Here is a 17,385-nt window from a genome sequence, read left to right as displayed (position 1 = left end):
ATATTTCAAATAAGTGAGAAATCGCAGTCATTAGGGAGCCAAGGGGAGTTTTTCAAAGGCAGATGCAGGAAGGCTTTGGTGTCTGGTGAACTTGGGCCCAACTGCAGCTTTGCTACTTACTAGCCACTTAGCTGGCAGTGAATTACTTAAATTGACTGTGCCTCAGTTTCCTCATCTATAAAATGGAACTCACAGTCCCTCTGTTGAGGAATTGTGAGGATCAAATATACGGTATATACCAACTCATGTGCATAGTCTGTACTCAGCAGTTGTCCTTATCTCTGACATTATCATTAATTGAGCTACAGATTGCTCAGTGCTGATGGGTGATGGATTGGAAGTTCTAAAACAAGCTGAGATAATGAACTAAAAGGCTTTACAGCTCCCCCTGCCAATCTCTGTTCTCTTCAAGGCCCAGGAATAAGGGCAGGGGAAAGGTCTTCATCTTGAAGACAATTAAATGCTGCTTTTCAAGTGTAATTATTCAATGTAAGGCATTGAAGCAATCTGAAATTGTATCCTGTTTTGACTGCCATTGCTTTTGTATGTTCTTATTCAGCACCCTTAAAATGTCCAAAAGAGTTGGGAAATTTTGTCGTGTTTGGTGCCCCCAAAACACACAAATCCCCATTCCTGGCCTTTGGATGAATGAATCTCTGGGACTGAGCAGCTACCAACTGCAAAGCCAAAGCTCTGTGCCTGTTAGCAGGCCCCAGCCAAAGGCAGGATCTCAGGGGCACCTAAGCCAGAGCTGGAGTCAGGAAAGCTGGTCACATGACAGAGAGGGTGAAGACTGGTGAACCAGCACCCCTGTTCTGTGTTTGGTTGTCTCCGGTAATTCAGTCCTTCATCCTTCCAACCTCTGCCCCTGTCCTACTGCACCCAAGGCTGCCTCTCCCTCCCTACCCTAATTATTAAATAATTCATTCTCTTGATGAAAGAGGAGAGGTAGGCCAGGTGCAGTGGCTCACCCCTGAAATCCCAGCACTTTGGGAGGCTGAGGCGGGAGGAGGGGGCAGATCATGAGGTCAGGAGTTCAAGATCAGCCTGGCCAACCTGGTGAAACCCCATCTCTACTAAAAATACAAAAATTAGCCAGGCATGGTAGCGTGCACCTGTGATCGCAGCTTACTTGGGAGGCTGAGGCAGGAGAATTGCTTGAACTCGGGAGGCAGAGGTTGCAGTGAGCTGAGATCATGCCACTGCACTCCAGCCTGGGTGACAGAGCAAGACTCTGTCTTGCAAAAAAAAAAAGAGGAGGGGTAGTTTGATGGTGGACAACAAAGGGGAGAGAGACTCCCAAGAGAGATACAGTGTGGCTCTGACTGAAGTGAATAGAGAACCCACTTTAACCAGCTAAATGGACATGTTTGCATTTTGAAGGAAGAGCCCATTATCCCTCAAGATCTCTAGTGGGCTAATTATTTCAGGAAGATGGGTCTTTTCATCATCTCTTCCTTACTGGAAAGGGATAGGGTTTGCAGGGGAAAATGAGAAGACTAGGGTGGGACAGGTGAGGTTTGAAGTGTCCTGCTAGACAGGCTGGTGTCACCATCTCCACCCAGATGCCCCACAGGTACCAGGAACTCAGGGATGAATTCATCTTCCCTACAGGCTGGCTCCTCCTCCAAGATGTCCATTTCAGTTGGTGGCACCTCTATATCCCTTCACCCTACCTGTCTCTCAAGCTAGAAGAAACACTCATCGTAATCCTTGACTCATCCCTGAACCCCAGCAATCACTCATGCTGTTCCTTACTGTGCTCTCTCCCTGTCACCCAGAGGACAAGCTAAAGATCAGAAACATGAGGCATTTAACTATCTTTAAACACGAGGTGTTTAACTATCTTTCTAATTGCCATGGCTTCCTACTGCCTTCGGGAAATATCTCAAGGCAAGTAAAAGTGTTTGAAATCCATTCTTCAAGTTGTCCTATAGAAATTTTTGAAATGTCAATGGCCCACTTGTTGTCAGATCTGATTAGACATTACTTTTCCCTTAAAGTGGGGCTATGGAAAAGCTCTTGCCAAGAGGAAGGATAATTGTCCACTCTGCGTTTTCCTGCTGTTCACATGTGTCTGTATGATTAGCGGCTCATCTTCAGTCCTCAGTTTTGTTTCTTTCAGGCATCCTTTGAAATCACTGGGCTATTTTGCAAGGGCTAGTTTAGTTAGAATGAAATAATATAATCAGTGAGTCTGTTTAACCAAGCACACATAAACATATGCTGAAATAAATTAAAACTACTAAAAGAGAACAAACAAGTGAGGCATAAACTAAACACCTCTCCCCACCCCACGTGGGGGATCTTTCCCTCATCCCTCAGAATGCCACACAACAGTGGGGCCCAAATCTCTCTGTGTATTAAATATTGGTAAAGCTTAATTTATCTCATTACAGAAAAGGAAACCGAAATAGAGGTTCTAAGAGTTCCATTTTGTGCAGCCCACCAATGGTGCCTAGTGGAGGCTGCTACCCTTTCAGTCATGTTGTCCCCCATGAGTCCCCCAAACTGCCTGCTTCCTGTGGCAGGTGGTGGAAATTTGGGAGACCTCAGGTCTTCCCAGAAGCAGGGGTAAGCTCAGGGTATCTGTCTTCAAGGCAGGTGGCTCCTTTGGAGGGTCGGGAAAGGACCAGACCCAAGAAGTCTTCAAGAATATACTGTGAAGTTAACCCTGAGTCTGAAAAATCCATTCCCTAACCCTTCTAAGTCATCTAAGTTTCACCATGGGTGCCTTTTAAAGTGTTCCCAAATGCCTTTTGTAAGCCTCAAAACTACCATCCTCACTCACGTATGAAAGGAATTAGACCAATCAAAGGCACTTTTCATGAGCTTCTAAGCTTTGATTATTTCTACATGGGAGAGGGGAGGATCAAGGTTTTTTTTTTTTTTTTTTTTTTTTTTTTTTTTGCTTATCTCTGACTCAAAGGCCCCACCATCCCTCAAGACTTTCATTTCATTCTACCTCCTACATCTCCATGTTCTTTCTTTAAAATTCTAGGAATATACAAACAACAGTTTTATACAAGGGATGGAAAAATGTTTTCTAGTTTGAATCTGCTGGAGATGCAACAACTCAGTGAGTCTCTCTGGAAACCACAACTGTGTTAGGTTCACATTTCAAAACACTAGTTAAAGGTCGTTAATGGTCCTGCCCCCACAGCTTCTTAGGGACAACCAAAACCTAAAGCAGAGGCAGTGTCTTCTTGAGGAGGCGTTTTATCATCATCAAGGATATCCCATCCTGCAGACCACCACGCCTCACCCCTACCGCAAACACCTTCCTCATCATTCACCCACAGAACAGAAAAGGAGATGGGAAGGGGCAGCAAGGCCATCACTCTCCCCATTTGCTCCTGGCCACTTATCAGTAGTGAAAGATGGAGCATGAGGGACGTGACAGGTTCAGTCAGCTTTTCTGGCTGCATAAACCGAGCAGAAGGATGGTTGCTCATCATGAAAGTTCAAATTCAGGCCAGACGCTGTGGCTCACAGCTGTAATTCCAGCACTTTGGGAGGCCAAGGCAGGTGGATCACGAGGTCGGGAGTTCGTAGACCAGCCTGGCCAACATGGTGAAACCCCATCTCTACTAAAAATACAAAAATTAGCCAGGCATGGTGGTGTGCCACTGTAGTCCCAGCTACTCAGGGCGCTGAATCAGGAGAATCGCTTGAATCCAGGAGGCGGAGGTTGCAGTGAGCCGAGATTGTGTCACTGCCCTCCAGCCTGGGCGACAGAGCAAGAATCTGTCTCAAAAAAAAGAAAAGACAGTTCAAAGTAGTTTGTGAGCCTGCTCCATCTCAAGGAGGCTTGCTTGAAGTTCCTTCATTTTTTGTTTTTTTTTTCCCCTAACAATTAAGTGTAAGAGATTGAGTGCCAGAAACTTGGACTACCAGGAATGTCCCTCCGCCTAGGGCTCTTATCCCTTCCCTTGGGCCTTTCCTCCCACCTTCCCTGTCCTCTGGGTCCCCTGCCTTGACAGATGATGCCCATTAAGCACTCCAGATTGTTTTCTTCTGGGAACCATCTTCACTCTTAACCTCTGCTTAACATTTTTAGCTAATTCTCTTCCCTGCCATTATCTTAAGCTATTTAGAGAAAAGAAGTAATTCTGATCTGTACTGGCTATTACAAATAATTTCGCATTTTATAATTTTGACACAGCTATCCACACTTACATTCAAGTTTTCCACACACTCCTTAGAGAAGTTTCCAAGTCCTGTGAAAAAGAAGGGAGAATAGCTGTCCCCTCACCCTGTCCACTCCCACATCCTGGAGTGATGCTGGGCTGTAGCTCAGAGCTCAGAGCCTGTCATCTTTTATAACTATCATTTACTTTATTTTTCCCAAAATTTATTACCTTGTTCTTACCATGCTGAAGCTCTTCTACCCACTCACCCAGCTTGGTAAAGATCTTCCTGTTGTTTATCACCATTAGCTTGGCATTTCACCATCTGGGAGAGCTTAGTATTTCTAGAAACATGGAAACATCACTTGTATTCCAGCTGAACATCATTTATAAAAGCAGCAGCTCAGACTGGCCCCAGCACTTTTCCATGCAGTGAAGTTCCCCCCTTAAATTATCTTTTGCTTTCTCTCTCCAAACTAGCTCACTGCCATTGTCACCCCATTCTCCCAACATAGTCCTGGTGTGTTTCCTTTCTTGTAAATGATTGAAGGGTCCTTATTCTCAGAGCCTTCATATTATCTTTGATTGAGCTCTTCTATCAATCTTGGTTTAAGGAGGCCCCCTGTCTTTCTACCAGGATGAATTTGCTATCGCTACATGATCACATTTTTATATCCATTCTCAGAGATTCTGAGGTACTATAAACAATCCATTACCTTTCATGCCTAGAAAATGGGAACTTTTGTTCAAACATGGTTAAAAGAATTATCCTTGGCCAGAAGAGCTCTCCTAGGGCTTGTATACAGAAAGAGAAGTTTTTACCAAGACCTATCGTCCATCTTTTAGTGTTTCCCCATTGATAAACATGGTCCACTAGTTAGGCCTGTTTCCCAAATATCCCAAGCACACCCGTGACCTTGACTCCCAAAGCTTAGCTCATGCTATTTCTCTCAGCCTGCAGTGTTCCTCCTTGGTGGGTCACCAATAGGCACCCTGTGCAGAAGGCTGAGGCAGAAGGATGGTTGAAAGCAAGGCCAAGATTTCCATGTGCAAAAAATCTTCCAAATGGGACTGCTCCCTCAGTGCCCTCTCTCTCCCTTAAATCACTTGTAACATTATGTATGCATGCTGGAAACAATGGTATCTCCCCACCTTCCCCATTAATCTCTGAGAGTTGTGAAAGTGTTCTGTTGACCAGTGTCTTGATTTTATTTCTCTCAATCCTATCCCACTATTTCCTATAATGTTTACCAGAGAATGTGATATATATATGTCATATATATGACTTATGACATATATATATATATTCATATGCATATATATATTTCCAGTAAGTTTGAGAAGTGGTGGATTAAACAAAACTATGCAGGTATCTTTACTGTAGGACTTCTCAAAGCCTTAATAAGCTACCTGGTATGGTGAACCATCAAAAGCAAACCATGATATATTGTCATCTACAAACTCATTTAACTGACCTCAAGACTTTCTTTCCTGGCGCATCTAACAGGACAAGTGCTCTGTAGGATGCGTGTTGGAGCACAGTGTTATCAATCGTGGGTCCTACATTCATCATGTCAGAATCACTTAGGGAGCTTGTGACAATTTGGGGTAGAGTATGGAAACCTACTTGGTTGTTGCTTTTTCTTAAAGCCTTCCTGGTAATTTTAGTGGTCCATAATATTTGGGTTCCTCTGCACGACACTTTTGATCTTTAAAGCTTCAGAGATGCTATCCCGGTGACCCTCCTGAGCCCTCACTGTAGAATTTTGTACCCAAAATTACTTGCAGGTAAATAATAAATTCTTATACAAAATAGATGGCAGGAAGCTTATCAGGGAAACCACCCAGGGACTTTGTGACTTGGGGAAAAATACTGGCCTATATCCATGACTTTAGAAACCACTTCCTAACATCATAGCTGTCCCTACCTACATGCAAATCCACCTTCAGAGCCCATGGACTTTACTCCAACTATTCTCACTCATGCCAATGCGGGCTGTTTCACGTGTTTCTGTATTTTGTTTCATTTCTATATCTGGCCTCACTGCAGGATCATATTCAGAGCAAGACCCAATTGAATACTTTTCTCGGGATTTCCTCATAGCATTTGATACGTAGCCAAACTAAGAGTAAATGCTCAATAATTGCAGAGAAGACAAGGGACAAAGGGGACCTTGGTCTAAAAGAGACAAAAAGTTGGCTCTGGAATTAAAAAGCAGGTAGAGCAGGTGGTAAATGTGGCAAGATGGGTAGGTACTCAACTTCACCTGCTGAGGTAAGAGCTTCTTAAATGGTATAATCTTCCTCCACTCTCAAGTTGTGTCTTTGTTACTTCTCTGTTCTTCATATGATAAATATACATCACTAGTAGTTCAGGAATAGATGACCAACTTGTCCCAATTTATATGGAACATTTCCAGTTTTAGCAATGAAAGTCCACTGCCTGGGAAAGCCCTCCTTGCTGGAAAACTGGACATTTGGTCACTCAGGAGGCAAAAATAGTTCCCTAATCAAAGAAAATCGAGACTGCTACATCTCATTCTACCCACCTGAGTACATTTCCTATTGCTGCTGTAACAAATTACCACAAATTTAGTGGCTTAAGACACCAATTTATAATTTTGTATTTCTGGAGATCAGAAGTCCGAAATGGATTTTACAGAGCTAAAATCCAGGTGTGGCAGGGGCTCCATTTTGTTTTTTTTTTTTCTGGAGGCTCCAGGGGACAATCCCCTCCCTGGCCATTTCCAGCTTCTACAGGACACATTCCTTGGTTCTGATTCTCCATCCATCTTCAGAGCCAGCCACCATGTCACCCCAACCTCTTTTCATCATTGCATCTCTTTCTCTAACTCGCTCTCCCACTTCCCTCTTTCACTCTCAACTTAATTATGTCTGCAAATTCCCTTTTGCCATGTAAGGCAGCATATCCAGGGATGAGGATGTGGATATCTCTGGGGGTCATTATTCTGCCTACCACACCAACTTCTCTCTGGGAGTTGATAGAACACCTTAATGTATTAAAGAAATATTTTTAAAATCTCACAGAATGCTTAATCAGTGTTTTTTAAATTTATGTAATCAAGAAATTCTTCTTTTCTTCCCAAGGAACACTTCTTAACATTTCATGGAAAGTTGCTGCTCTTGCAGAAGAGTAGGATTCAGAATGGTAGATGGGCAGACTGCAAGAATCCAGAGACATTTCACTACACATACAGAGTTTTGAGGGAACTCAGTTATAGATCCAAATTCCTCTTGGCAACTTCAATACATATTCTTTGTACATACTAATATACAAACTCAGCTGCCTAAGAAGAAACCTAAGGTCAAGGCATGGTGGATCTCCCTTTCTTCCACTGTTGTAGCCTCGACCTCCTGGGCTCAAGCAATTCTCCTATCTTAGCCTCCTGAGTAGCTGAGACTACAGGTGTATGCGTGGCTAATTTTTCATTGTATTTTATTTTATTTTTATTGAGATAGGGTCTCGCTGTCACACAGGCTGGAGTACAGTGGCATGATCACAGCTCACTGCAGTCTCAACCTCCTGGGCTCAAGCCATCCTGCCACCTCAGCCTCTCAAGTAGCTGAGACTACAGGTGCATGGCACCTCATCCAGCTAATTTTTGTATTTTTTCTAGAGACAGGGTTTTGCCATGTTGCCCAGGATGGTCTCAAACTCCTAGGCTCAAGCGATCTGCCCAGCTCAGCCTCCCAAAGTGCTGGGATTACAGGGTGTGGTGGCCAAGAAAAAAATCTTAATTGGACATTTTGCCCTGGGGGTATAAAACCTCCTGGCAAACAAAGAGTTGATGTGAAATTCGCATTGCCAATGACTCTTTTGGTAAGGCACCATAACTCACCCCTGCCCATCTTATTTAGAGGTGCATTTCCAATAAAACTTCATTTCTTATGTTTGGTAAGTAGTTATCAAAGTTTGATATTTTATATTATACCTAAAATAATTAAAATGATAACTCGCTCCAAAGAAAATTTTTAATTTTTGCTTAGAGATTTATGGTTCCTGGAATCTATCTTCTTTTAATTTAAATTTAAATTCATATGCATCCTTTGGTTGTAGAGAATTATGATGAATTGATAAATATTTTCAAGCATAAGCACATACATGAAGTTAAAGTGCTGTGGGTGAAGTAGAATAGAGATACAATTTCAAGGAGAAAAAAAATGTAACATTTCCAATTTTTAAAGAAGACCTTGTTCATGTCATTTTTAAAGTGTACAATAATGGGTATTATATAACAACGGTACTTATGTTACATTGGACACATTTAAAATAATGATTTAACAGGTTAATTTGAAAATGTCACTATTTACCTTACCTAGAAATTATATCTTTCCTATTTAATCTTAACATGAAAAATGCTTGCTGACAAGTTTTAAAATATTCAAGGAGGTACACAGTTTTTAAAAATTCTTATAGGGGCCAGGCACAGTGCATATTCCTATAGTCCCAGCTACTTGGGAAGCTGAGACAGGAGGATTGCTTGAGCCCTGGAGTTCAAGGCCAGCTTTGAGGCTGCCATAGCGAGGCCCCCATCTCAAAGAACAAAATAAAATAAATGTCGATAAATTGAATTAATTATTATTATTTTTTTGAGACAGTGTTGCTCTGTTGATCAGGCCAGAGTACAGTGGCACAATCTCAGCTCACTGCAACCTCTGCCTCCCGGGTTCAAACAATTCTCCTGTTTCAGCCTCCCAAGTAGCTACAGGTGCACGCCATCATGCCTGGCTAATTTTTGTATTTTTAGTAGAGATGGGGTTTAGCCATGTTGGCCAGGGTGGTCTCAAACTCCTCACCTCAACTGATCCACCTGCCTCAGCCTCCCAAAATGCTGGGATTACAGGCATGAGCCACAGCACCCAGCCAATTAATTATTTTTAAAATAAATCTTATGGGGATATGTGAGCTCTGACAACTGGTCCAGAGCAGAAAATGCTGGCAGTACAAACAGCAGGGTATGGAATCAGGCCAGCAGGAAAGCCTAGGGAAAATGCCCACTTAACCCAGCCCAAAGGGTTAAACAGCACCTGGCACAGAGCCAGCACTCCCTTCACTCAGCCGACACCTGTGTGTTGCCAGTGTGCCAAGCACTGGGGGTAAAGTCGGGCTTAGACACGAGTCCCTGTCACCAGGCACTAACCTGCCACTGGACGCATATGTAGTTGACCTGCTGCTTCTGTGTAAATGCATGTTGGCTGCAATTCCAGAGAGTCTAAGACCTTATTCTTGGGCAGTTTTTAGAAGCTGTGACTACAAAGCCATGACTCATATTTTTATATTCCAGAATGGATCCGTCTACATTCCACTATTCCTATTAGAATAGTTACCTGAGGAGGCATATACTTATTTCAGTGACAGGGCGATTACTCAAAAGTCTTTAAGCTTCATCTGTGGAATTGACTTCAAAGCATACAGTGCAATCTTCTGAATATGCTTAGTGCTAGTAAATATTTGCCTTTGGAGAGCAACTTTGATTTTGCAGAGAACAAAAGCTATTCACACAAAGCTCTAGTGATCATGGTAGATGATGAGACTGGGCAGGAATATCATTTGCCTCAAACTCTGGAATAGCATCAGTCAGGAAGTCGGAGCTTTCTCATAGTAAAGAAGAGTCAGGAGAGATTGTTCATTCCTTTTATGTTCTGCACAATGAGTGTTTATTCCTCTTAGCACTAAGGCAGAAGGGAAAAGCCTGGCCATGTCAGGGTCACTTGGGTGTGAAGTTGCTTAAAGATTCTGTGGTCTCAGACTTTGGAAGAGAAGCTTGCTGGGGCTGTGGAAGGCCCCTGGTGCTCGCTGCTTTAGTTCTGCTGACCCAGGAGCAGAGAGGCAGGGTCCAGACAAGGACAACAGAAGCCAGGCATGTGGCCATTGCTCTGTCTGCTCTGCGTATCCTGTCACTCCTGTGTGAACACAAAGCACTGGACAAAAGCTCTTGAGAGTCTCAAGGACCCTCAATTCTCAAAAGGAATATTGGTTTTTCTTAGTTCTACTAAAATACTTAGTAGAACACTGTATTTTACTACTTTCTTATTCTTCTGCATTTCTCTGGTATTTTACTCAACAGCACCATTCCCTATTCCCAGAACTGAGCTAGGTGCTGTGGGAGACATTGCCTCTGTCCTTGGACAATTTGAATCTCCTTGGGAAGATAAGAACAATATGCATACATACTGTAGAGTGAGAATGGCTAGTGGGTTTCATTTCAGATGTCAGCTCCAGCTAATTGGTGGCCTTGTAGAGTATTTCATCAAATCAAAACACCATCAATTGTAAGATGCCATTTTATGCATTCTTAAGAAAAAAAATACGCTATAAATTATGAACCATTGCTTTCTTATTACTTAGAATTTTTATTTATACTTATTGAAAGAGGATTTTTAGACTTATTTGCATATAATATTGTGGATTTTTTAAACATATATTGTTCTCATTCATTCATAAAGTGGAAAATAACAGCAAAATAAATTGGGTCTGGTTTTCCTAAGCTGCTTCACCTTCGGAGTACTACTCATCTGTAGCATCTTTGATTTGGAGTTATTGATGTGTGTGTTCTCACAGTACAACTCTCTATGCCATCAAGAGTATTCAGGAGGCAACATTTCTTACAAAAATTTCTCTTGACTTTCTCCCAAATCTCTGACAACTTTTGTGTAAATTGATGTGCACACAGGTAATAACAACCACAGCACAACAGCTACCTGGCAACAGTAACTGAAAGACCCATCCAATTTTCAATTTTTCAAAAGCAAAAGAATACCTCTTAGGCCCAATGATATGTGGGTTCTGAGACTCAGTCAAAAATGACTGTCATGATCAACTATCCATGTCTGCCCTGGGAATGGGGTTGACAATGGAGCTGCATTCTTGCAATTAAGCAATAATTTGCTGCTGTATAGTTTGCGAAGCTGAATGGTTTCCAGCGTGAGAGCAGTGGTAGAGTGTTCTCTGTGAGCTAATAGAATCAGGAAGGCTTTATGAATGAAGTAGGTCTAAAAATGTAAGATTTGGCCTGGATAAGAGGAGATGACCTCCAGCAGAGGAAGGAGCATAAGCACAGTTTAGAGGATTTGAAAGGGTAAACAAGCATGTCACATGGAGAGGAAAGTGGGGGAACCAGGCTGGGGTGGGGTTTAGTTAGGGAGTTAGGGGATATAAAGACATGAGTTTTTGCTCTGAGAGCATAAGTTCAAGTTAGTGTGTTTTACTTGTGGAAAAGTAATAGACAGTTCTTATAATTCTAAAACTTTTATATGTTTTTTTACCATAGGTCCTGATGTTTTTAGTTCAAAGAGTCTTGCTCTTCAAGCCCAGAAGAAGATTCTGAGCAAAATAGCCAGCAAAACTGTGGCCAACATGTTGATTGATGACACCAGCAGTGAGATCTTTGATGAGCTCTACAAAGTCACCAAAGAGCACACTCACAACAAGAAGGAAGCCCACAAGATCATGAAAGACTTAATCAAGGTGGCGATCAAAATTGGGATCCTCTACCGAAACAACCAGTTTAGCCAAGAGGAGCTTGTTATTGTGGAGAAGTTCCGGAAGAAGCTGAACCAGACCGCCATGACCATTGTCAGCTTCTATGAGGTGGAATACACCTTTGATAGGAATGTGCTCTCCAATCTCCTGCATGAGTGCAAGGACCTGGTACATGAACTGGTGCAGCGGCACCTGACGCCCAGGACCCACGGGCGCATCAACCACGTCTTTAACCACTTTGCCAATGTGGAGTTCCTCTCTACCCTTTATAGTCTGGATGGAGACTGTAGACCCAACCTCAAGAGGATTTGTGAAGGAATCAATAAGTTGCTAGATGAGAAAGTCCTTTAAATGCCTTCCCCCCTCCTGGACTTTGCTGCTTTAAAGTTACAGCACTCAACCATGATCTGGGTGAGAATCAAGAACATAAGCAGAAACCCTTGTCAAAGATGTCCATGTTCTGTCCTGTTCATCCCTCCGATGCTGATTCTGATGCTGAACTGAGCTCAGGTGTGTTTTTCTTCTGTGCTCTCCAGCAAGGTTTCTACTTAAAATCACATGTGTGCAAGCCCAAAGGACATTTCATCTATTCCAAGCAGAAAGGCTGTTCTGTTCATTACAGTGAGTGCAGTTCATCTCATGGAGTGGGAGGAGCACTAGACCAGAAGACAGAGGACATGGATTTGGTTTCCAGCTTAACCAGTTAGGATTGTGTCCTCTGCATTCTGGAACCATGATGCCTGCCTGCCTCACAGGGTTGTTGTGAGGACCAGATGAGATGATGTATGTTCATGCTTTTGGAATCTCTAATTTAAGGTCTTAATATTTTGTCTTCTGAGCATGAGGGGATAAACCTGGATGTAGACTATAAAGCAGCATAGGAGAAAAGAACAATAGAATCTAATGGACTGGGTTTGCAATCTGTCTCTAAATGTACTGCTTCAGACAAAGTGAAATCCAAAGGTGTGAAAAAGTATAGCTGCAAATTGGAAAAATGTGTTTCAAGAGTCTTCTTTTTGGCCAGGCGTGATGGCCCACACCTGTAATCCCAGCAGTTTGGGAGGCTGAGGTGGGCAGATTGCCTGAGGTCAGGAGTTCAAGACCAGCCTGGCCAACATGATGAAACCCTATCTCTACTAAAAGTACAAAAAGTAGCCAGGTGTGGTGGCGCATGCCTGTAATCCCAGCTACTCAGGAGGCTGAGGCAGGAGAATTGTTTGAACCCAGGAGATAGAGGCTGCAGTGAGCTGAGACCATGCCACTGCACTCCAGCCTGGGCAACAAAGCAAGACTCTTGTCTCTAAAAAAAAATGATAATAATAATAAAAAGAGGTGTTTTTTGAGGTCTTAGATGTTCAGGTTTATGATCCTGCAGAGAGAAACTTTCCATTGGGGGTGGGGAGAGAGAGTTTTCCATCCACAACACAGAAACAGAAAAACACTGTGCTCCCTCTGCAGGACCAGCCTTCCCTTATCTAAGGGGCATGGAGCTCAGGGAGGCTTTATTCCATATGCGCAGGAGAATCAGGCAGAATGAACCCCTACCCATCTTTCTTGGCCTTTCACAGTCATTTTGTGCTGTTTTCTCTGGTTCATTAATAAATTGAAACTACCCTCCAAACAACAGATCTTAGAGTTGTGATTCAAAATAAAATTCCTTGGAGTTAAATACAGTGTTAAGAATAACAGGATTGAAGGGAAGAAGAAAATGAAGAGCAAGAGTTCTGCCCTCAAACCCTAAGGGGAAGTAGATTCAGGGGAGCATAAGTGGGTGGATCTGTGAGATGGTCAGTGGGGAGCTAGCCCACAGACACAAACCACCTTCTCCAAATGTCACAACCTTGCTTTCACAGTGCAGCTTCTGAGGTCTTTTCATCATAGTCTTAACCTAATTTTTTTTGTAACACCAGAACAATGTATCTCCTGACCTCGTTCCGCCCGTCTTTCTGGGATTACAACACTGAGGTGCCATAGTCTTAACCAACACCAGAACAATGTACTTCCTTTCAACACTGTGCCATATTAAGAGACTTGCTCCTCTTGCCTTTCCTCCCATCCTCCTGTGCTTCTCTTCTAATGATAATGCAAAAATACCATACTAGTGCAGCCATATGGTTCATCACACCCCATGGTCTATCTCCAGCAGGAGCATCAAGAGGTTTTGTGCTCTTGCTGGTTTGTGGGGAGATGTGAAACAATGTCCACTGAGCCTCGCTGGCCATTCATCCTCAGCTGGCTGTCATGTCAATATCAGAGCAAACCATCTAGTTACGTTCTTCAGCCACAGCAGCCAGAATTAGTTCATAGGAAGGCTATTCAGTATGGAATATGGAGGAGTAAGGCCAACCCCTATTCTCCATATTGGACAAACATGGCCTCGCCCTATACTCAAACTCAAGGGCTGAACAATGATGCCCTGTGCACACCTGGGCTGAGGAGATGGCTGGTCATTTGGCACTTCTGGTGGGAACTACAAGCAGTTGGCTCCCCTTCCTTCCCACCTGCCTGCAAGGCACCAGTCCAGCAGTGCTGGATTTTCTCATGTAGTCTTCAAGGTTTGCCTTGATATATTTATCTGACCAAAGACTGTTTTCTTGTTCAAGAGATGGTTCTAGAAGCAGGTTCATTGTTCATTAAGTGGACCAACTCAGAACCAAGAGGAATGAGTGAACCTGTCTTCTGTCCGTGTGAGATACAGTGGGGAAGAAGGCAGGATCCCCAGCTAAAGAAGGTGGTGGGTTCTCTCCTGGCTCTGCAGGCCACAGCACAACAACGGTGTAGGAGGAAGGCTGAGTTGGGTTCTGACAGCCACAAGTCTCTAAGGAAACTGGGTCCTTTCTGCTCTGGTCAAGGAAGGATCAGCACTTCCACCAGTGGATCTCACCAAGTGCAATGGCAGAGTATGGAGCAAAACATTTTCTATTACCTTAGGCTCCCTGCTGAGGGAGCCAGGGGGCTCTCTATCCAAGACCCCCAGACTTAGCAGCAGCAACCAGTGGGGAGCTGGGCTACCTGGGCACAAGAACTCTTCTAAAAATACAAAGCCAAAACCAATCCCATGTGCACATTTCAAACATACAATTGTCATCTAAATCAAGTGATTCTTGAGTTTCATCAAGCAGCTGAAAGGCCTACAAATTTCAAATATTTTACATAACAACCTAGTGACCAAAGCTAGCATCTCATTATACAGTCCTATTGGTTTATCCTGAGGACTCTTAACCACATCACCTGGTGGCCCTGCAAGGCTGTTTTGGCTGAAAAAAAATGTGACAGAGGCCAGCAGATGCTTTGGAAAGCAGGAGTCTAGATGTGCATTTGTGCTCAGAGCTCTGTACAAAATTCTCAATATGAGAACCCACAAAAGTAGAGTTAGAATAGCTGCATTTTTAGGTCCCCAATAACAAACATCGTTTTGCAAAATGATGGGAAAGTAATTTCAAAATAAGCAATGGTACAAGATGGCTCAATTGATCTAGCCCTACACAGACTTCAGACAGCAATGCCTGATTCAGCAAACCAAGTAAGGGAGTGACATTCTTTAAGGCTGAGGAGTGGCAGGAGCAGTTTGCATTAGTCATCTGGAAACATCACTGGGTCTTCAACCATCCCTGAACACTCAGCTCTGTCCCCACAGGAGGACACCAGGAACTTGTGCTGAAATCCTCACCAAGCCCTTTTCTACGTGTCCTTCCTCATGTATCTGAGCCCTGCAGAAACACATTCCCTGCCAGCTGCCACCTGCCATGTGTCTGTACCACTCTTCTTCTCTGTGTTTGCATCTGTGGGTCTTGACACCCTCAGTAACTCCAGGTGTCTTCTCAGTGACAAAATGAAAAGACTTCTCCATCTGTGCTTCTTCAAACTCTCACCTCTCCCATCTGTACATTTTTTAGAATCAAATCAGCATATTAATTGGCTGCTCCAATGAACTTACTGCATCTATTTATATTTTAAAAAAGGAAAGAGCTCAAATCAGGCCTATGTGCCCTCTGCCTCAATATCTTTTTTTAATTTTTTTACTTTTTAGAGATAAGGTCTCCCTCTGTCACCCATGTTGGAGTGCATGCATGATCACAGCTCACTGAAGCCTCAGACTCCTGGGCTCAAGGAATCCTCCTGCCTAAACCTCTTGAGTAGCTGGGACTACAGGTGTGCACCACCACGCCTGGCTAATTTTTTTTTTTTTTTTTTGTAGAGGCAGGGGTCTCACTATGTTGCCCAAGGTGGTCTCCAAACTCCTAGCCTTAAGCAGTCCTCCCACTTCATCCTCCCAAAGAGCTGAGATTACAGATGTGAGTGAGCCAACTGTGCCCAGCCTTGCCCCAATATTTTTAGGACTTTTCTCTTTTTTTAATTCAACATGATCCCAGAGGTCAAGACCGAAACCAATCAGTGAAAATTCAACTTTAGCTGTAAAAACATTGCACTAACAGGAGCTATCCAACAATGGACCAGAATGTGACAATAGAGTTATGAATCAGATGGCCTTGGAGAAGAAGGTTGCCAAGGCCCTCCCAACTGGGAGTTAAATGGTCAAATGGATTTTGCTTGTTTAATCTGACCCTGCTACATGAGCCACAGCCGAAGGTGGGCCCAGCTCATGCTATTTCTTTAGAGGGAGGTCTTGCTTGTTGGCAAGGGCAGGGGAAGGGGAGAGAGAATCTTCTACAACACTATTCCTCAAAATAGCATCTATGAATCTCTGAAAGTCCTGAGGGCAAGGGGGCGGGGGAGATGGAGTCCATGAGTTCCAAAATAAGTTTTTAAGTTTTTGTTTCTGACAACTTTTTTAAAAAATTAAAATCAATGTAAATATGTTCCACATCATTTGGGAATGACCTTATAGCCATGTGGTGCCATCTGGCTTCAGTCTGAGTTTCTGAGTTTGTGTTTACATCACTCATGCTGACTGAGCACGGCAGGTGAAAGAAAAGAATTTAACTTCATGCGTTTAAGGTCTGACATCAGCTAGAGGTCTGCAGAGGGGAACTTTCAGGGTCTGTGAGTGCTCAATTTAGAGAAACATTGCTACGACATATGAAAGTGGAGGCTTGCAGAGAATGAATGTCACCCTCCCCTAAACAGTGACTTATTTGTGGGGGCTCGAAGGTTGAGAGGTGAGCCAAGTGTCTGAAGCACACATAGGTCTGCATTCTATGTGCAGGTCAACTTCCACATGTTCTTCCTGCCCTTTGAAAACTGGCCAAGAGAAGCTACCACATATGTGTTAGTCTGCTTGCATTGCCATAAAGAAATACCTGAGGCTGTGTAATTTATAAAGACAGAAGGTTTATTTTGTCTCATGGTTATGCAGGCTGTACAGGAAGCATGGTGCCAACATCTGATCCTGGTGAGCACTCAGGGAGCTTTTACTCATGGCAGAAAGTGAAGTGGGAGCAGGCATGTCACATGGCAAGAGAGGGAGCAAAGGAGCAAGAGAGGAGATGCCTCTGTTTTAACAACCTGTCTTTTAAACAACCAGATCTCACATGAATTCAGAGCAAGAACTCACTCACTACTGCAAGGACAGCACCAAGACATTCATGGAGAATCCATCCCCATTGACCCAAACACGTTCCACCAGGCCCCGCCTCCAACACCAGGGATTACATTTCAACTTAAGATTTAGAGGGGACACACATTCAAACCATATCAACATAGAAATCAAATTAAAGAATTGACCAACCTATGCTGGCAATCCTAATACTAAACCTCAAAGGCTCAAGAGAGTCCATCACTGGACAAAGC

The 17,385-nt window shown here is 43.3% G+C and overlaps 1 protein-coding gene across 1 annotated transcript in view; it reads left to right on the top strand.

The window, feature by feature from the left end:
* TNFAIP8L3 (TNF alpha induced protein 8 like 3) overlaps window positions 1–13,255 on the top strand; it is a 257,866-nt gene extending 244,611 nt beyond the window's left edge. Inside the window, exon 3 of the mRNA XM_050797960.1 lies at window positions 11,423–13,255. Within this exon, the coding sequence (XP_050653917.1) occupies window positions 11,423–11,985 (563 nt within the window). The 3' untranslated portion in view covers window positions 11,986–13,255. The remainder of the gene's footprint in view (window positions 1–11,422) is intronic.
* Window positions 13,256–17,385: the final 4,130 nt, after the last annotated feature.

Source organism: Macaca thibetana, chromosome 7 (assembly GCF_024542745.1).
Source record: "Macaca thibetana thibetana isolate TM-01 chromosome 7, ASM2454274v1, whole genome shotgun sequence".
NCBI lineage: Eukaryota > Metazoa > Chordata > Mammalia > Primates > Cercopithecidae > Macaca > Macaca thibetana.
This window is presented reverse-complemented; position numbering and strand designations above follow the sequence as displayed.